This window comes from Apteryx rowi, unplaced genomic scaffold (assembly GCF_003343035.1).
Source record: "Apteryx rowi isolate R43461 unplaced genomic scaffold, aptRow1 scaffold_505, whole genome shotgun sequence".
NCBI classification, from domain to species: Eukaryota; Metazoa; Chordata; class Aves; order Apterygiformes; family Apterygidae; genus Apteryx; species Apteryx rowi.
Window position 1 is genome coordinate 391,133 of NW_020450767.1, and position 21,054 is coordinate 412,186.

General features: G+C 38.8%; 1 protein-coding gene across 2 annotated transcripts in view; it reads left to right on the plus strand.

Moving 5' to 3' along the window:
• NSMCE2 (NSE2 (MMS21) homolog, SMC5-SMC6 complex SUMO ligase) overlaps nucleotides 1–21,054 on the plus strand; it is a 135,112-nt gene that overhangs the window by 18,480 nt on the left and 95,578 nt on the right. For both annotated transcript variants that reach the window (XM_026079925.1, XM_026079927.1), the window contains one exon: nucleotides 10,729–10,835. In XM_026079925.1, the coding sequence (XP_025935710.1) occupies nucleotides 10,729–10,835 (107 nt within the window). The remainder of the gene's footprint in view (nucleotides 1–10,728; nucleotides 10,836–21,054) is intronic.

Here is a 21,054-nt window from a genome sequence, read left to right on the forward strand (position 1 = left end):
CCCCCCCCCCCCAATAGCCATGAGGTCCCTACTAATCTATTTCTTTTCTGCTATAGACAAAGATAAACAGGATTATCTAAAAAGCACATTAAGAGATCATCATCTGCAGTGTACTTTAAGCCTTCAAACAAATTCTTCTGTCCTCTCAAAATCATAAGTATTTGTGCATATGTGAAAGACCCAGGCAATACAGAAATGCATTGTCCTTTCTTGCATGAAGAGATGTGCATTCCCACGTGGTAGCAGAGTAGAAACTCCTCATATTAGGAGAAGTTTTTGTGTTAAGTTTCTGGGAAATGAAATTCCAGTAATGGAAAGATTTAGCTTTGTTACTTACCAATATGCAAGCAACAGATTGAATGCCACATACCAGTGATTCRTGCCAAAAAAGGGAGATCTGCCAATTCACAGAAGAGGTTTTATGCAAAGGAGGCCTGCTAGAGGCAGAATGAATTGCTGGTTTTCATTATGCTTGCAGTTTGTGTCCAGTCTTTGCCTTTTCTGTGTAAGAGGATTAGCTTTTTTTTTTTTTTTTTTTTTTGGTGGACATATTGGGGAATTACGGACTCTGAAAGTCTTAGCTTTGATATTGCTGCATGGTTTACACTTGAAGGCTACCATGCCAATATGTGAGTGATGCTGAATTGGATGTTTTGTGTCAGGGATGACATCCCTTGACCTTTGTTTAAGTCAGACATTGGTGTTCTAGACACCTTTAGTCCAAGCTTGCTTGTGCCCTGTTAGCTCTCCTTAACAGAAACTAGATAATATCCAAAGCATATGGAAGTATCTACATTTTCAACAAACAATTAACTCTGGAGAAGATGCCTCTTTCTGTTTGTGCCAACCTTCCCATGACACAGCCATTTCTGATGATCTAACAGATCAGTGTTGCAGATTTAAAAAAACATAACAAAGCTTCCCATTATTTGCTCTATATTATGAAACAGAATCAGATTTATCTTTTGTTTATATCTGGTTGTATATGAATTTACATGTGTGAACCAGGTGTCAGCCCTGATGTAAGATACATTACTACTCTGTCCATAGTGGTGTAGAACTTGGAGTTGACTGCCAAATCTGTCTAAAAAGTTGGGTATAAAATTGCATAGCTTTTTCATCCTGAGCTCCTTTTGCTGCAGCTGATTACTGATAGTCCCCTGAGTAGTTAGCTGAAGTCCAGCTTAGCTTTGTCTGCAGCTACTGAGCAAGTTCTCTAGATTCTGAAAATTCAGTAGCCCCAGAGGCTGTAGAAGCAGAAATAGAAAAACTCAGAACAGAAGATTATGCAGGTTCAGAGTAAAGAAAGCTATGTTTGAAAGCATCTAATCAAAATATTTGATATTTAAAAAAACAAACATTTTGGCATTTCTTCTTCCCCAACTGTTTCATTTTAGCTCAATAATGTGAAAATTTCAGTGTTGGAAGAGCATTTGTGTGTGTCTGYGTGAAGCTGCTGCTGTTGGATGTGGAAGCTTAGTTTGGATTGTGTTCTTACCACGTGGGAATACGGTTGTGATCACTGAACTGAGCTGAAATAAGTCGGTGCTGCTAGGGAAGAATTGTCTTGGTCTTGCTTTCCCCTTTGATATGTACTAGAGCTCATTCATGGTGCAGTCTGCTAATAGGGTTTTGCTTGTATTAGAAAGAATAGCTCTCTTAGTTTTCAGTGGGACCAGTTTGTTGAGTAGTCTGTGCAGAGGCACAAGCACTAGTACTGACACCTGTGAACGTATGGGCATATGCAATGAAGGACCAAGAGCAAGATTGCCTCTGCAGTGAAACTACACTCTCGGTCTCTCTGAGAGACGACTCCCCTGCCTCTGTCCCACACCATGGTCCTGTTTTCTGGCCAGGCCTTTGAAGGTGCAGCAGGTGACTCCYATTTCTTGTGGTGCCACACAGAGATGTGGAACATGTCTAGTCTGCAATTAGATTTTGAATCTGATATATCTGCACCAGACCTGGACATTATGGTAGCTTGAGTCTGGAACCAAGGCAGTTGCRTTTACTGAGACATTGCATCTGATTTACTGAGACATTGCATCTGATTTAATAAGCTCTGATGAGAGCTTGTTAGCTTGATCTCAGAGCTAAGTAAGCAGCCTCCAATTCTGGACAGAGATGTAATGTTTCTGAGAATTTTGAAGGTCTTGGGTGAAAACGGTTTATTTTCCTATCTTTACTGATTTTTCGTTGTCTTGCCCTCCCATTTCCAGTTTCCCCAAAAGCCAGTTTATGAATGGAGGAAATTCTGAGTAACTACTGCGTTTATTTTAATGCAGGTGTAGTTTGAATGAGCTTTTCTGAGATGAGGAATATAACAGATTCATTAACACAAGGAAAGTTTATTTTGTGAAGAACCTAACGGTTTTGTTTACTTTTGGATAATGACAAGTATGCCTTTTATTAAGAGACAGAGTTGCACTTCACACTGAAGTACGTAAGTGTATTTTTTTTGACCTCTTGATGCAATTCACAATCAGGGAAGACTCTGTTATTGACAAGAGAAAGCATTAATACTGTTGACCTGTAAACAAAAAGGGGGAATTATGTCTCTAGAACTCATAGTATGCAAGCAGAGATCTCTGTTAATACAGAAGACACTTAACGATTCTTTAAAAAAATAAAGAATAAACAAGTTGGAAATGAGCAATGAACAGAATGATTTTTGCAGGTATTCCTGTACAGTGAAGATCATAGAAACAGCGGGCTGTTAACCATTTATGGAAATTTTAACTACCTATTAAAGTTTTGAAATAAAATACCTTCATTTGAAGTAGTAGTTTTAGAAAGTGTTTTGATGGATTTAAGAGTAGCAATTTYAACACTGTTAAAAGTTACCTTAAAGAATATTTCACTGTTCCTTGTGAGGGAAACTATTTCATGAAAAGAAAATTTTGACCAAATTCTAATCTTACCATATCAAGTTGTGGAAGGAGAAGGTGGGTAGAAGGAGGACAGCAGCAGACTCTTTGTTTTTTAAATCCTCCCAGCCCTCACATCTCTAGTTCTTGAGAAGGCTAGGTCAGCAGCAGCTTGGGGCTCTGAACCATGCTCTGTTGTGTGGTGTAGACATGCTCACACCTCCACAGGCAAGCTTGTTAGTCACAGGAAAATCCTTTCCCATTAAAATTAATAGCAAATGTTGTTTTCAGTCTTAATTTCATCATATGTTGAAATATGCTGAGAAGAGATGGAGATATATATATATATGTATGCATGCATACACACAGTTAGGAAAATAGAGGGCTTTTTTGTTATTTACTTTGAGAGATTGGTCTGAGATTTCTATGTAAAGATAATGTATGCCTTCTACTTGCTTAGAAAATACAGGTGTGGTTTCTCTACTTTTTTCTTGGTGAACAAGTTGGTTTAGGATGTTATTCCCCCAACCCTCCCCCACCACTAGAATTTTCCTCCCCCTCAAGTGTGCTGATACAACTATTTGCACATATGCACCGTAAATTCAATCACTGGGATACCATCCCCCCTTAGGGGTGGATATATATATGTGTATATATATACATATATWTWTTTTTTTGAGGGATGCTGTATTTAGCTTGGATTGTTTCGTTGATCCAGTTTAGTGTAGTGCTGTGAAAAGTTACGTTGTCCCAGCTGAGGGAAGGTAGAGGAGAAACCTATGAGGAAGGAGCAAGGATGAGTGTCTGTAGAGATGGTCTGTGAAGCTGCCTTTGTTGCCAAGGAAAAGGTACATGAACCTCACCCTTGATGTTTGCTTGCTATTTAGCTGTCAGCATGACTTGTGTTCTTGTTCTCCCTGGGCCTGTGAATGTAGATAGTGTTGAGAAATGCTGATGTAGTCATTTGTTGAACAGAGCGCAGTAATTCTGGATGGACATCATCATAATGACAGAAAACTGACAGAACTATGAAAGGAGAGCTTGAGTTGCTTCTCAGAACTGTTACATCTTGTAAATGGTTTATCTTCTTTTCATTGGTCCCACCTACTAGTTAAATTGTCTTCTTTTTTTAAAAAAAACTTTAAATTGGTCTTTCTGCAAAACTAAGTAGGTGTTAAGCGATATAATAAAGATTAACATCACTGTGACCTTGGAATTTAATAAAGAGGTACTGGTCAGGAGAATTCTGTTATCTTTTGTCTGAAGGGAGGGAAGTAGCCTCTGAGTTGTGTGGACCTTAACATTTAGTCAAGCAAGCATCCATTTTCAGTTGGGTAAGTGTGCACATACTACCTGTCTTCATGTCTTGATATTGTACGCATTGCACCCAGCATAGAGGTTCTGACAGTAAAAATTATGTAGAAATGATTTAAGGACTTTTCTCCATTTCTCACCCATAGGAAACTCTGTTTACCTATATGAAAGACCAGTTGATGTCCTTTTATTTTTCATGTGTCTTGGCCTAAATTAAACCATCTCTATTTGTGTTGAATAATATTTTATTTTGGATTTTATACGGCAAAGCACGTCAGCGCTTGTTGAAGTGCTTTGCTAAATCAAACTGTATGAGCTGCCCTGTTTATTTCACTGGGTATTACTGCAGTGTGAACAGGAGTTGAGAGGTACTGCCCTTCTTACCTTGCAGTCTGTTTGGATACTGTGGCAGAAATATCTGGTAAGATAGATCTTCATTACTGCTCTCAAATCTGAACTGGGGTCATTATGACTTTTTAGCCTCCCCCGATGGTCTTTAAGAAAAACAGGTATTATAAGGAAGTTACTTTCAAAACTACTGTTGGCCTAGTTCTGCTGGCAATGGTGTCTAAGGGAGTTTCATATTGAGCAAAAGTTTCGTGATTACTTTATTATAGAATAATATAGTAAGTTATTTTCAAAAGTAATTAGTAATACTGGGTGCCTCAGCTTCCCTGTGCCCACTCTGAGATGACTCTGTTCTCAGAATGTGCGTAACACCCACTCTCTGAAAATGCTGGCCATGTGAGATGTTTCAAACTGGGCATTCAGAATGGAGGCACCCCAAGTGGTCCATTTCTGTTAAAATGTTGACTCTCTAGAATACAGTGTGCTTGGGTTTCATTTCCAAACCATTGGCAGGAGCCTCCTGGGTCACTGAATCTTGTCTCTTCTCATTTCAGACAATCATAGCCTACAGTGAAATAGCTTAGAACACAAGATGAATTTTCTTGTCAGAAGTAGTTTGTAATCTAACAGATGCTCTTGTCTCATCGTATTAAAAAATCTCAGAGAACTGGATAATCGACAATATATACTTTTTTCCAGTTAGCTGCTGAATAAAATAAATGTTTCAATCCAAACTGAGAAACATCTCCCTTTCCCCTCCCACATAAAACCTCAGAAGACTTCACTCAGGTAAAGCAAAGTGCTTGATCTGAATCAAAGCACTGTAGTTTGTTTTGCAATTTCTTAACAAAAGCCAAATGGAAAATTAGGTAAAGCTTTAGGAACCATTCACAAGTGACAGTTCTGGTGGAACTGTGGGCCTCCTGTGCCTTTCTTTCCTTACAGATTCCTGTAGTCCTGTCTCCTACAACTTTCTCACTTTTCTTTCTTCTACTCAAATTTCTTCTTTGATGGAATATAGGAAACTCAGGTTCAACTTCCTCCTTTCCTTGAAAGTTCTTGAACTCATATTCATGGATTTGAACTCCCTTTCATCCATCTTCCAGGAGAACAGTTTAGAAACAAGGCTGTAGGGTATTGAGGAGTAGATTTCTCTTTCTCTCATAGATGTCATTTCACTGTGTAAAAGATACCTAGTTTTCACTGGAGTGCTGGTACGTAGGTGAAGGCACCAAACATTGGTCTGTAAAGTTGTGCACGCTCAGTCTGTAGCTCTGTGTATATCAAAGCATTCTGTGCAAACGGACTGGCTTCTTTAGGAGACAGGGAGGGAAATCTAGCTTGGAATACACTACAGCCCAGTTTAAGCATTTCCTGAGAAGCCTGAGGCTTCTTTAGGACTGGCTTCAGCAGTGAGTATCTTCTGGCTATTATATGCAGTGAAATTCTGCAATTACTGCCCTAAGTTCCCATTTACTCCACCAATTGCCACTTCCCTGTATGGCCTTCTCCAATTGTTGTGTGAGAAAAATTTTGAGGAGGTTAGGTCAATTTTTTTGTTCGTTTGTTGTTGTTGTTTTTTCTAGATGTATGGTCTGACTTGAATTACCAGCCATTTTGCATGGACCAGAATGGTGTGTGTGTACATGTGTCTGTGTTGGCATTTTTTTGTTGTTTTGAAAATGAAGTATTTGCTAACAACAATGAAAAATGTTAACTGTATCCCGAAGGTGGAACTAAATCAAGGAGTCCTGGAGCCTGCATTCCCCTGCCGTCAGCAGTAACTTGAAACCTGCTGGCAAAATGTGTATTTTATCTGCTGCTGGTGTGTATGAAGACAACTGCCTACTACTGCTACTGTCACTATTGGCTCAAGTGACAAATGTCTGTTACATTTGTTTTAAAAGTCTGAAATCTACTGTCAAAATCTGTGGGCAATGGGATACCATTCCTCTTCTACATTGAATGATGGGAGAGCCTGATGGAGAAACAGTGTGTAGCACTGAAGTTAAAAACAACGTAATATGTAGTGCAAAGGGTAGAAATCATGATGTCCTGTTTTGTTTCAAATTGAAAGCTTGACTTCTGTTAGCCAATATGATAAAAATGTGAGTGTGTATGTATATTTATGTTAATCCATGTTGCATATGCTTAAACATTCATTTTAAGTACTGTTATATTTGTAGGCTTAGAGCCTTCCTATAATTGAATGGTATTCCAGAATATTTTGTTTGAGATAGCAATTCAAATAATAGTTTACTTCCATGGCAGACTGTGTTTGCTATGTATTGTCCGTAGAACAGCTGTAATACCATAAATAAGTAAATAATTATGCTGTTAGTGACTTTTTGCACAGAAAAAGAGGAAGTTATGAAAGAAATTTTGAAAATTTGCTAACTTGTGGATCTATACAGATAACTAAAGTAAACAGTAAATATGAGCTCAGAGATATTAGAAGGAATTAAAAGCTTTGGATAAATGGGTGGTATTTTAGACAAGTGTTAATATATGTAGCATTAAAACAGTGCTGATTTGACTCCGTCCTGTTTTTGCAAAGTCTGTTCTAGCACTTTTGGCTTCATGGTATGTAACTTTGCCCTGACTGATTACAATTTGAATCAGCAGTAAGCCACCTGAGCATGGTCAGTTTGATCTCTTATTAGAAACAAGAGATTTGAACTCTTGTTAGTCTTTTTATGTATTTTTTTGATGTACTTTGTAGAGAGACTTTTCAGAATAGTATCCCTGTTTTCAGTATGAAAAGAGTTTTAAAGTTAGGCAAGTTGAAATTCGTAATTATGAAGTGTAGATATTTAGCCAGCTAATTTTAACATCATGCATGTGGAGCTTTGAAAATGAAAATTATGGCCTTGAACTGCACTTTCTTTAAATAAAAGATGTAATATTGCAAAATGTATAATCTCTGGGTGGTGATGGTAAGGTCTTGTGGAGAAATGCTTAGTGAACTCAACATATTTAGCCTAGATAACAAGGAGACTTAACTACAATATGCAACTTCTACGGTATTTTGTGGCAGTAGCTAGAAGCATATGCAGAGAGTTTGGAATGCATTCTTTAGATATGAATTAGAAACAAGATTAGGATAAATTTTGATTAGATAACAGAAAGGCACTGATCCAGCAGTTGCAAAGCATCTGAGTTTGGCATTGAGTTAGGTTTTTGGCCTGCAGAATGAAAGGTTTGAGTACTCAGGAGAGTTAGCTGGCTTTCTGGCTGGAATTTGGCTGGAGGGTATTCAGCAGATAATGTGGTCCCAGTCTGATGGGAGAGGGACAGTGCCTTGCATCTCTCTCTATCATGAACCTCCACTCCTTTCCTCAAACCAAAATAAAAATARCAATGGGTTTTGGAGAGTGGATAATGGATAATGACATTTAATCTTTCAAAAGCCTGATATAATTGTTAAATTCTGATTCCTCTTAATATCACAGTGCTGTTGAACTAAAGGGTCTGTGGTATTTGGGAGAGTGAGTTGTGGGATGGTGGATGGGAGAGGTAGGTGTGTCTGTCTTTGCTAATTTCTCATTCCCTAGTAAGATCAGGTCAGCGGGGGTGTTCTGATTTGTCTGTGGTRGACTCTGTCCCAAGGAGACACTAAAGGTGCTGGTACCTCTGCCTCGATGTGTGAGCTGTCAAACTTTATATCCCAGGACAGTCACCTGCTAGAACCCAGTTTCTCATCCTGTGTACCCATGCTCTGCTTTTCACCTGCTCCTCACCAGGGAGGGCCAGAAGTGCCCTTAGCTCATCAGGGGAAGGGAAGGTGCGGTGGGAGCAGAGGGGCCATGCATAGAGAGTGATTGCAGTGTCATTTGAAGTTATGAGAGTTTTTTAAAGGCAAATAGAATAGTCTGAAATGTAAGTTTTCCTTCCCATCATCTTTAGGAGAAGGGGAGATGAGTGGCTGGGAACARCAAAGGAGATTTCCTCTTAGCTCTCAGTGCCTTGAATTATGGCTTGAACCACAGGTATAAAGTGGACTCTGCTATCTGTCAAAGAGTAGAAATAGGAGGATCCATCTTTATGTCCATAACTTCTTTAAGGGCAGGCTCTAATCATGCATTAGTGATACACATTTAGAGTCTTCCCAGTATGTAAAACATACATAGCTTCATGTGCATGAGAGAATAATAGCAAAGGGACACTGATGAACACCATTTGAGACTTAAAACAGGCCACTGGATAGGTGTAACTCTTGGGACTGGAAGAATGTAGGGCAGGACGTAGTTACAGATAATGTCCCTCCTGCCTGAGCTGCCTTCCACCTCTTTGTTTGTGCTTAATTTTAGTGCACCTCTCCAGTGCTGTAAGATCAGCTGCAACATTATTATTCTTTATCTAAAGCTTTTCTGAACTTTTATGAAAGATGGCATTAATATAGCTCCCTTGCTGTTTAACAATGCCCTTTTCTTCTCCTAGGAAAAAAAGATTTAGGCCACTGTAGTTTCTTTATGTCGTTGAGATGATTCATTTGGGCCATGGGAGGAGAATGACAGTTACTTGCTACGCAAACCTTTCCTGTGATTCATGGAGTACCATTTGTATCAGCCTTGAAGGAGGCACTTCATATGCTTCCTAGCAGGAAGGAAAAAGAGCATGATCATAGCTACCAGACAGGATATGGAAACTGGGTGGGAGGGAAGGGGAAGGGGAGAGGGAAACGCTGATTATTCAGAAGAAAGTTGCAGGGATGCCAAGATTCTGTCTGCATTACCCATTCATCTACTTAATGAAAAATGGATACATACCAAGCCTATATATAATTAAGGGAAACATCATGACTGTAATTGCCATGTTCACAAAATAGTATGGCTTGTTATGTAACTTTTTTGTGTAAATATATCTTAGAGCTTTTCCTTCTGTGTCCTGAATCCATCACTGTTTCATATGGTGCGAAACTTCTATCCCTGAGTGATGTGTTTCAGCAACAGTTTCAGGTTTTGCTCTTAAGCAAAGAAGGCCAGGCGCAATGCTTTGTTAGCTTTCTGCAGAGCCGGATTTTTGTGCTCTAACGTACTAATACACTTAGCAACGTACAAAGTGCCCCAGCCTGCCAGATAGGAAGGCATTTTCCTTTCTTCCCAATGAAGTAGTTTAAAAACCTATACAATGATTTTCTTCCTAAAAATAACAGCACAGATTGGCTACTTAATCTGCTCATAAAGAGGAATGCTCCATTGAATGTCTCCCCCTATCTCTGCATTACAGATTTGGGGGCTTTTTCACTGCTTCCAGCTTCAAGCTGCTTCCAGCACCTTTCCCTATACCTGGAACTTACAGGGTAGGAATAAATGGGAACAGAAGAAATGAAGATTTATATTTCCCAATTCCTTAATTGCATAAATGGGTTAGGGGCTTGTGGCTGTCTGTCCTCCCACAGTTGGCTGTATTTGGTGTGGTACATGCACCGGTGTCAGSAGATAGAGCTGTGGCTGTTTAGCCCTGGAACATCTATGAGGAGTCCTCATCTAGCTGACTGCATGCACGGCAAAGTGAGAAGGGAAAGCAGTGGTGTAATTGGAGATGAAAGGAGTGAAATTAGGAGCAATGCAGAAGAGGATAAAAATGGATATGAATTACTAATCGCATGTCCTGTATTCATTGATTTTTTCACTGTCAATTAAAATTTTACTGTTTAATTTATCAATACTATTCAGTCTTCCATTAATTCCTGTGTTATAAAATTCTGGCTCTGTTCTGATTTGGCAATAACTATGTTTATTGGGGGAAAAGGGGTCTAATTATAGTTTTGAACTGTATTGTAGTGAAAAGGCATTTAAGTTTCTTCTGAATATTTCTGAGGCAGTGTGATGAGTCATGAAATATAACTTTTGCAGAAAATACCCTGATTGCCTAATGACTAGGTGTTGGTAGATGAAATTACACACACACTCTCTTGTTCACATGAAACCAGGGAAGTGTCTTTCTGAGTAAGCTGTTTGTTCAAGTTACTCAAGAAATGTCAAGGTTTATGGTTGCAAAATAGGTAAGAAGTATATGTTTGAGGAGGCTGAAAACACCTGCTGTTCCTTACAGATGCTGAAATACAGTTACTGTATTTTCATTCACAATGTAACAAATTCACAGTGTTAATATTTGTTTTCATATCTGTAAAGGAAAAATGCTGCCTGAAGCTAATACAATTGATAATCCATGTACAAAATACTTTGTTTTGCAGATAATGTAGAAGAGGTTAACAGTATGGAAAATGTGATGTTAGAATATGCTGCAATGGACAGAGAACTTGATCATTATATGAGAGCAATTGAAGAAACAGTCAGTCAGGTAAACTGTCACTTCTATTAAAGTTATCCAATATATATGCTTATTTAAATATTATCTTTTAGTTGTTAAATACAAAATGTTACATTAAAATAATATATTGTTGGAAAAACTGTTTTTTTTTTTTAAAGGTAAAATACTAAGTTTGCCCATACAGCTGTAATTTTGCTTCCCAGTATGCATGCATTGTGATACAGTTTCTAATTACATGTTCAGTATTATTTTCCACGAAACTCCTGCACCAGTCAGAATATAGATGAATAGCGCTTTGGGAATGAATGAGGACTGTGTAGTTAAAACACCAGTCTCAGACGATACTTGCCTCATGTGTTGAGGAAGATGGAAGCCACGTAATGAATGAGGCAGCTAATTTCAGGCAGCTAATTTCAGGAATAAACAAGTGGCTGCAGCAGCAGCAGAACTAATGAAGCCTGGTTTCCAGAGTCTTTCTGCCACATGAATTTGCTGATGCTTAATAAAGGGTGAGGTTGTTAATTGTTCATTCAATTAACCAGGGTCTCATTTGATACCTGACCACTCATTTTTGCAAGACTTGTGGCATCTCAGTGTTTGGAGGGGGTTTCTGGCTTGGCGTTGAATGTGATTGCAGTCGCTGGAGCACTTAGGATGACACAGACACACACACAAGTTGCATAAGCTCCTTTTCATTAGCAAACCAGGCTGAAGAGGATGCCATGGGTTAGGTAGCTGAATACAAGTTTTCAGAAGGATTTTTCTCTTCCTGCCTCTTTCAAACAGAAAGCGATATCAAAAAAAATCCCATTCATTTATGTATTTGTGCTCAGTGAACGTAAGAGCAGAGATTGGTGGTGGGCTAATGACAGCAGCTGCGGAGCAGCAGCCCTGTCCGTGCGGTGCAGCAGGTGGCTCGGCCTGGCCYGGCCCGCGCGGGGCGGCGTGGTGGCCTGGTTGGCACTGACTGCCACGGGGTGCTGGGGTTCACCTTTTCTCCAGACAGCATGAGCCCGAGGCGCCCTTGCAGGGTCGGCCATGGTTACACATTAGCGTGCTTCATGGCATCTGCCTCTCCCGCCCATCCTCCTCCCGCTAACTTGTCCCTTCTTTTCCTGCTGTTCCCACCCTGCCACTTTTCTTCATGATTATCATCCTGTCTGCACCCTCTGATTCTCTGTTCCTGCCTCTCTGACTCTGCATAATTGACTCAGCTCTATAACCTTGTTGTCATCCTGATTGCACTATATTGCTTTTTTTTTTCTTTTCTTTTCTTTTCTTTTTTCCCCCCTTGTATCAGGCAGTTTCCAAACCATTCTCTTAAGGCAGCTCCTTATTCTTTTTGCTTCCTGATCATCACTGTCTGGCTATCAGCAAGTGAAGTATTGAAAGCACAGGCTCCACGGCAGATGCACRTATTGAAAGACTCAATTTCAGTGCAGTCTACTCGATTCCTTCAATTTTTGGGCTGCATCATGCTTGGAGAACTTAACTTTCTGAATAACCTGTATTAGTATCTGCAGATAGAGTTTTAGGTGTCGATTTTGTATGGATTTTTCTAGAGAAAGCAAAGGTGCATCCCTGATTGCCCTTCAAGATATAAAATCCATGTTCCAGAGCATAACTGGAGAGCAAAACAATCCATTTTTCCTCTGGTTTTAATGTAAGAGATGGTTACATTTTTATTTTGTAAACTGGTTTTCCTTTAATAACTTTTGAGTATCATCCTGAATCAGATATGTAACCTGAAAAATTTTCATCCAAATAGGTAAATATTATATGTTTAGAAGGAGCTGAAAACTATGTCTACATTGGCAAATGCTGGCCAGCGTTATGTTCTCTATACAGTCTCTAAATACACATTTCAATTCACTTATAACTGTGGAGCTCCTAGCTTATATTTGTCGGACCAGTCAGAAGTTTTTCCTTTTACTTGGAGTATTCATTATTTTTAAAACCTTACTAGTAAAATCTAATTTAGTCGTCACATATTTAGAGATTAGTGATGTATATCAGGACTTCAGTGAAACGTAGGTGGTATATGTATTTTTTGTAAGCTATTAACTAGTCAATGTGTTATTGTTGTAACTTTGTATRAAAGGAATTTCAAGACATTTTCAACAATATAACTTCTCTCACTATACCTATGCATCAACAGAACACATCAGTTCATGCATAACTTAAGTGTGTAAAGAGTAAGCCTTTCCCTTCATCAGCAAAGCACTCAAATCCTGTTTACTTCAGATGCATTTACTTATGCTCTTTAAGTTGAGCACAGGCTTAACTGCTTGGCTGAAATGGAGGTATTTTTGTTTGGCTTCAGTAGGGCAATGATACATTCATGATTTTTTAGGACTGGATTCAGCACTATCTGTCTTGGCTACAGAAAGTGAGTCCTGGAGGATTTTTGTTTGTTTGTTTGCTTTCTATTTTTAATTTAGCTCATTTATGTTGTGTCAGAAACCCTGTTTCTTGTTTGGGTAAGACAAGCTCCTTCCCTGTTTTTTCTTTCCAAAGACTTTAAGAATGAAGCTCCAAAACATACAATAAATTTAAGAGACTAGATGGATTATAAAGTCAATAATGGCTAATCAATCAGCCACGCTTCTCCCATCCCTTCTTCCTGCCTCACTCTAGGGAATTTTCTGTACTTTCCACTGCCAGCACCCTGAACAAATCTTTTTGAATAAGAGGAAGAAATGTATATAAGGTTCTGCAGCAGAACAGAGATACAAAACTGTTCACTAAGAATAAAAGCTAATGCTTTGTTTGAGGGGATAGCTGCATGTACTGCCTCTAGAACTACACAGTATGTCTCCATTTACCTGTCAGAGACCAACTTAAAATCTGCTTCAGGAAATAGAGATACTGTTACTGAATTGAGGACTGCTACGTGTGGAGGCAGCTGCAGAAAAGCCTGTGTTTAAAATAGCCTCCACTGGCTTGCTCCCTGAATCCAGCTGAGTCTCTTCCCTGAGGGCTTTCTTTGGGAAGTTGCAGCAGATCATTAATTTTCACAAGCTGACTGTTTTTGTATACAATATTAACAATATTTGTTTCAAGCTGAAAAACATGTTTTATTTGATTATTTTGTGAGTTTATCATTTTTTCTGGTCTTTTAGTTTCTTCATGAAGCAGTGAATCTGAAAGTAGGTTGTGTTCTGTGTTTCACCTTATCACCTGCTTGTAGTGAATGTCCAACTGTAAGTTGACAAGATAAGGATAGCTTGTGCTCTCTGCAGACAGCATCAGAACTCTTGATTTATTATTTTGTTATGTATACGTTTAAGTGACTGATAAAATGTTGATATTGTGCAACAGAAGTATGTAATATAAATAACAAGGAACTATCATGAAGTATAGTTGCATGCTTTTAAAAAACAAGTCTTCATTGATTTAGGCTGCAGTTGGTGGGATGCAGAAGATGAAACGTATCAGCATCTTCTTCTGGTTGAATCATCAGCCTGTTGAGTAAGAAATGAGCAATTGAATCACAGTGTTTCCAACAATAGGCTGTGGGAAATCCTTTGTCTGTGGAAACTYCCTGTGCCACTGGATTTTCTTGTACCTGTGTAATGACTGGACTCCTACTGCTGCTGCTTTTTTCATTTGTAACGGGTATTTTTTTAAACGTATTAGCCAATATTTGGGCCCTCTCCATGCAAAGTCCAGACAGCATTCTTATTTTTAGTATTCCACCACCAACAACAAAGACTGAGAATGCTGGATTATCTCTTACTGGCTTCTTTATACTCTTGAAGTGGACCCAAGTGATTGGGACTCACCAGGCTGACCTGGCCTGCTCAAGTGTCCCCTGCTCTGGGAGAGCTCTCAGCTGGCAGAGGGCCAACATACTCTRCCTGCTCACTCTCTCCCACTCTGCTTTCTAGATTAGAAGAGGGTTGGCAATAGACTCTGATTGCTATCTCTGCTTTTCAAGCATTTGGCTTGTTTCAGGCTATAAAAGCTGGGGTAAGTTTTGTGAAGTCCCCAGATTTCTGTAAATAAAATAAATCTCAAGGTATTGCAGATCTATCTAGAGAACAAGGAAGTCATAACAAGCTCTCTTATGCTGCATTGTTCCTGCCTSTCCTTTGTTCTGCAGCACCCCAAGTCTCATTGTATTCGCTGAATTTGGCAGGGAAGAGAATCTGGGCTTTTTTTTTGCCAATGAGAGGAGAGTGTTGAGTTTGGTAGTGGCATTGGTGATAAAGGTTGCTTAGTACTTTCTGTTTTAAGTTACCACTTTGCTAAACTTGACTATTTATCTTGCTTCTATACTGTCTGCCCTCTGCTAAGCCTGAACTCTGAGAGGGAGGATGAGGACCAAACCTGAGTGAGGAGGAAGAAAAGCATAGATGTACTTAAGAAGCATTTGTAAGAATAATTTTAAGGAAGGATGTGTGAGCAGAGGCTGATGGAAAGAGAAAAGTCAGGGCTTGGAAGATCATGAAGTCATATAGACACACATGGGGAAGAGAATGGCTGATACAGCGCTAGGAAAGAGGTGGTGTTGCGCTGGAACAAAAAGAAGAGACTATTACAAGTTGCCTTGACACTTGGGTGTTATCTCTACTTCTGCTACAGCTTTCCCATGCCATTTGAGGCGAGTCATTTATACCAAAATGTCAGAGGCATCTGATGTYATCTTTGTCTTCTGGTTGTCCTACATGGAAACTGACTTGAGCACTTACAACTGCAGCTCAGGAGTCAAATCAAGGGTAATTACAGTTTGAACACATGAAGTGTAATAAAACTATTCTCTCTCTCTCTCTCTCTCTCTCTCTTTTTAATCTGTAAATGTATATACAGTTGATGTAGTTGTGCATCTTGCATAGGAATCGAGAAGTCTGGAAAGGGTCATTCGTGCATGTGTGACTTCACAATTTGTCAAGTGCTCAGTTTTCTCTGTTCTCTTGGCAAAGATGAGGAATGCACCTTGTACAAGAGTAGTTTTGTTTCTACAAAAGATACAGAAACTAGTCTTACATTTATTGATAGAAGTTCCCTTTTAGACTGCTAAGTTCATTGGGCAGGGTGTGGAAGGAGATGTTTGTTTGCTTTGTCAATAATTTAGAGCAGAATACTGGGATCTGCTATCTTCATTGCCAAGTGTATAGGTTTTAATCCTATAGAGGAATAATTCCTTTCAGTGATACAGCAAGTGTCTTTATTGTGTGGAGGAAGGTCATTTTCATTCCAAGTGTTCAGCTTACAAGTGATCTAAGCAGCATATGCAGTAAAGGAATGAATCCTATCTAAAACTCTGCTTTACAGTAAAGTCCATGGAGGCTATTTTTGACTTGAAAACTATTTAGAAGAATTCTAAATTTAGAAGAATTTTAGTTTCTTCACTTAAAAGTTGGAAGACAAGTGCTCCAACGACTTGAGCAGCCTTTCTTGGTCTCAGAAAAACAGAAGGGACTCGGGGATATTATCTTTGTTACCTGGGCTCTGCCAGCATAGCTGTGTTGGCAGAGTGTCCTGTTAGAGAAGGTTCTGCCAGTACAGCCATGTCATCTCTTTGGATAAAATAAACTAATCCCACAAAACACTTTCTGTAGTGGAAGCTCCACCTGCAGTGGGTTTTGAAGGAATAGCAAGGTCAATCAGGGAATGTGATTCCACTCTGCCCCCATGCTCCTTGGTGGCACAGTTATAGCAGCAGAGCTTAGTGTGATGACCAAGTCCAGTCTGTGTGGCAGATGCTGACAGTGTCATCAATGACCCTTGCTGCCTGTTAGAGACATCTCTGTGCCTCAAAATCAAATTGTTAGTTAGTCTTCCATATGGCTAAATATCAAAAGACTAGGAATCCCATGGGATTCATGTGTTGTAGTTGATTCGTGACTCTCTGCCAGTGCACACTGATTGACACTGCGATACCCATGATAGTACTGTCAGTGAAACCGTTTTTGACATGGAACTTCCTAGAGCCTTGTTGGATTTGATAGAGACTCAAGAAACAGCCTTGTCAGACACTTTCTTAATGAGCACTTTGCTCCTCTTTTTCTTCTTGCTGGCATTGCCATGACAGCCTGTTTTAGGGCAAAATCCACCAGTGATATCCCTATCTGCAACTGTGACCTTTACTGTTCCAGTAGAGTATCGTCTTTGGTACGTGCAGTGCATCAGTGTTTTTGATTCTGAAATCTTGTATGCTACTCAAGAAAATTTCAAGACCTTCTTTTCATCAAAAAAAGTCCTCTGCTACATAGAAACTGCTCAGGAAGACGCCTGTGAACTCTGCAATCATGAAAATGGATTTAATGAAGTGAACAGATCTTTTCTTGGGCTGGTAGGAAAAAAATGGGCTTTTATAGTATTTCACCACATTTATTCTGACACTGTAACTGTAGAACCTAATGAATCTATCCTGAAGTTCATTTACAGTCTACTAAACTCCACCATCAGCAGCAACAAYGCATTCCCCCAGTGAAAGGCACTGCACCTGAGCATTTTTCTCTCCCATCAGATAGTGAATAGATTTCTGGAGACTTTACTTCAGCTTTAAAGTTTCCGTTAATGATGGATATCTCCATAGCCACTATTTTGGTTCCTTGAATGCTAACTGAAATTGCTCTTTACTGCTTGTTTACTTGCTGTCTAGCAATGAAGCCACTTCAGAGACTGTTAGTTCATCTTACAGAATAAGCAAAATATGGACGCTTGGGTTGAATTCTTATCGTGACTCAGATGGGATACTAGTGGARAATAATGCAGTTCTGTAATTAAACCTCTACATGGACCATAGAGCTGAATAAAGTTTTTGCAGGCAAACTTAATTCTGGCATTTCGTAACTTTGGAGTTCTTTAATGTTTTTAGATTTCTTTAATGCAATTCTTTTGAGATGATTTAGAATCAACAGGGCTATGCTTATTCTGTCCTGCTGCAGTCCCCAAACAATAATTCAAACAAAATTGCACTGCTATAGACATGCACTCCATTCCCTGCATAAATTGTGACAAGAAGGCATTTCAACACATTTCTARTATTTACTTTCTAATATTTACTTTACCTTCTGTGTGTATTTCTGTATGTGTTGGGCTAAGCATTTGATGGGAGCTGATTTTATATTTTCCCAGAATTAGTAAGCTGTGTGTATAGTTCACTACTGTTATATATTACAGTTGACATTTGATGAGCTCCACTAAAAATGCTTTTATAGTAAGCTGTATATAAAGAAATAGGAATAGTGTTCTTTGATTTATGTAGTCATATAGCACATCCTCAATAATGTCTCCAAGCGTCTTACAGCAAGCATAAAAATATATCCCACTTTTTGGAAGCTAAACCGTGGAAACCCTTGCACACAAACATAGGTTTGTTTGACTTCAGTGGGATTACTTACATTTGTTGAGCTAAGCATTTTCCTAAATATTTGCAGGGTCAACACCATAGTTACTGAAATGGTCTTTGGCTTGTGTGGATAGGGGTGGAGCAGCAGGGGCCAGAGCTGGTTAGCAGGTGAGAATTTGGGTCAAAAGAAGTGCTCTGGACCTTGGTCCAGAGCATGGAACTGGGACCTCCATAGAGCAGGGTGGCAGCAGGGATAGTATTTAGGACAAACCTGCAAAAAAAAAAAAAAAAAAAAATCCATCTTAATTTGAAAACAGTGTTTGTTAAGTTGGGTAGGAGTGCTGCCCAATAAGTAGCAAACTAGCCTGGGATTAAGGATGACTGGATACTATTTTCAGGTATACCAGCAACCAACCTATTTGGTTGACCTTGACAAATTGTTCCACTCTGTGCCTTGGGCAGTGGTCCCATGTTCATTAATACTACTTTTGTGCAGTACCAAATGGCCTGGTAGCACATTCTCATCAAATCAGTCAGATCACATGATACCATGTTTATGCTGGCTGTATGCCGGTTGCAGAAGGGCAGACGCTACCTGTTGGACCATAACTGAGCAAAGTTAGAATGGGCAAAGTGAGTTGCACTTTATCAGTGCGTCATGCAGCTGTGGTGTTTTTGGTCTTGGTATTAGACATATGGAAACTGAATTTACTATCTTGTTCAACCACGATCTCAGTTTCCACATCTGTGAAATGAGGACAGTGTCCCATAACTCTGTCTGTAAAGAGATTTTTATTTTTTTTCGCTTTAGGATTTCAAAACAATTTGAGAGTTCAGCTTTGTTATGATTTTATTTTAATACCAAGGATTGTAACTGCCAGTCTGAACTGTTTCTGAAATTCCAGAAGATCACAGCAGAGCATGACTGAAAGTCCCTCTGGTTTGGATCCTTGCTTTTCTAGGCAATGTCTGCATTTCAGAGTCAGCATGAGTTAACTCTTTCTGGCTTAGCTTAACCTACAGGCAAGAGAAGAAATTACAAAATGTTCTGTTGGTAGGTGTTGAGGTGGCCAGTCAGTGCAAATTGAAAGGCTTTTTCATGGATTTTTTGTTTGGTTGGGTTTTTTTTGCCTAATGAAACATATTACCAGAAACACAGGAATTGTAGCTTCAGTTGATCAGTAGTGAAAACAATCTTTCAAATTAACCATTTCAGCTAGAATGCTCCTGCTGGCAGTCTCAGGACTTCAGTGCTGGGGCTGAGGAACTCTAAAAGCTGGATGATTCTCAGCAGCAGATGTTTTGACTTGAAATTAACTTCTCCTGTTAATCAAACACACCCTAGTTGATCAGTGTCTTTGGGGAGACCATTTTGGTATTGGTTCCATAAAATGTCTCTCTCCAAATGTTCAGTATTGTTTTAATTAGTATAATTGTTTCCAGAGATTATCGTGTATGTTGGGTGTTTCAATATTCTTCCACAAAAGTTTAAATGTTAGTCCACTCATTTAAAAACATTTGTTCTTTTCCCTGTTATGTTTTGTATTGACCTTATCAATAAGAACATTGAGTTCCTCAGATTTTCCCTCTTTCCAAAATTCTTAGCAGCTTTACAATGAATTACAGATAAAATRTTTCTTATAACATTAATTAGATTGTATTTTTTGTGGCTGCTACTACTATGAATTTGTTCTTTATGAAAGAATTTTGGTTAAGAAGGAGTTAATAGAAGTTACTACTCTCATTCCTAGCTTCCACATAAATTATATTATTTGGGATTTTTTTCTTGGTGAGCTATACAGTATTGGGCTTAATCAGGAATGTACATATAACATGTTACATGTTGTAATTTAGAATGTACCATATTCATGCAACTACATAATATAAATTTGTCTGAATGTTTTAAGTTTTTATAGAACTGTCAGTTTAAGGCCTGTGTTAAAATGGGAAGAGCTAAAGGTTTGTGGAGCATTTTTGTTTTATTTTTTAATGTTGAGAGTTTAAGAATAGCTTTTTGATGTTTCTTTTATTTTAATAAGTTATATAATGGTTTTGTGATTTTTAGCACTTGCACTCAACCTTTTCTGCAAATGTTGAATTGTCTTTCTCCCCCCCGCCTTTTGCATTGCTCCTATGCAATGTGCTTTGATTAAAATAAACAAATAAATACAGCATAAGACTTCTTTTTTTTTTTTGTGGTTTGCTGCAGTAACTATGCCTATTTTAATGGCTGTTAATGTTAAAAAAATTATTTGAGCTTAAAAGTATGTATGCATTTAATTATCTTTCCAACTTCAGTTAGAGGTTTCAAAAATGATCTAAATCCTGCCAGAAATCAATGCCAGATGTCACAGTATCTCCTAAATGTGGTCACATTGTTGATAACCTATAGGGAGTTGCAAACACTGTGCTTGATAAAAAGGGTTGGCAAGTGGAACTAATTACTGGGCTCTCATCTTACTTAACTGAGCTAAGTGCATAGTCTGAGTAAGCTGATTTAACCAGCTGAAGTACTTCTTTTATCCTTAGACTTGTGTGTTAACACTGACAGTGAAGGAAAAATATTTTAAAAGACTTAAGAAAATAAGTGTGTACATCAGATACACCCAAAACTTCCTTGATAAAGTGTTAAGTTCATACCCGTGCACGCACTCACACACACCATGCCTGAGAAATTCCACAAAAGCAAATAAATGAAAAGCTAAGTGATGTTGTTACTGTTAACTCTCCAGCTGTTTTTTTTCCCATATGTTTGTGCCTTACTGTATCACCACGGCTTGTTTATGAATGTTTCACTATGTTTCATCGACCACATATTTATTTGTCTTCTGCACAAAGCAGTCACTATGCCGTTTTTTTCCCCAGCAGTCTGTTGTGTGGGGAGAGGATAGTGTAATAAGGGATTGCAGAGGAAGGAGAGTTTACAAGGGTTAGTGGAAAGGGGGCGAC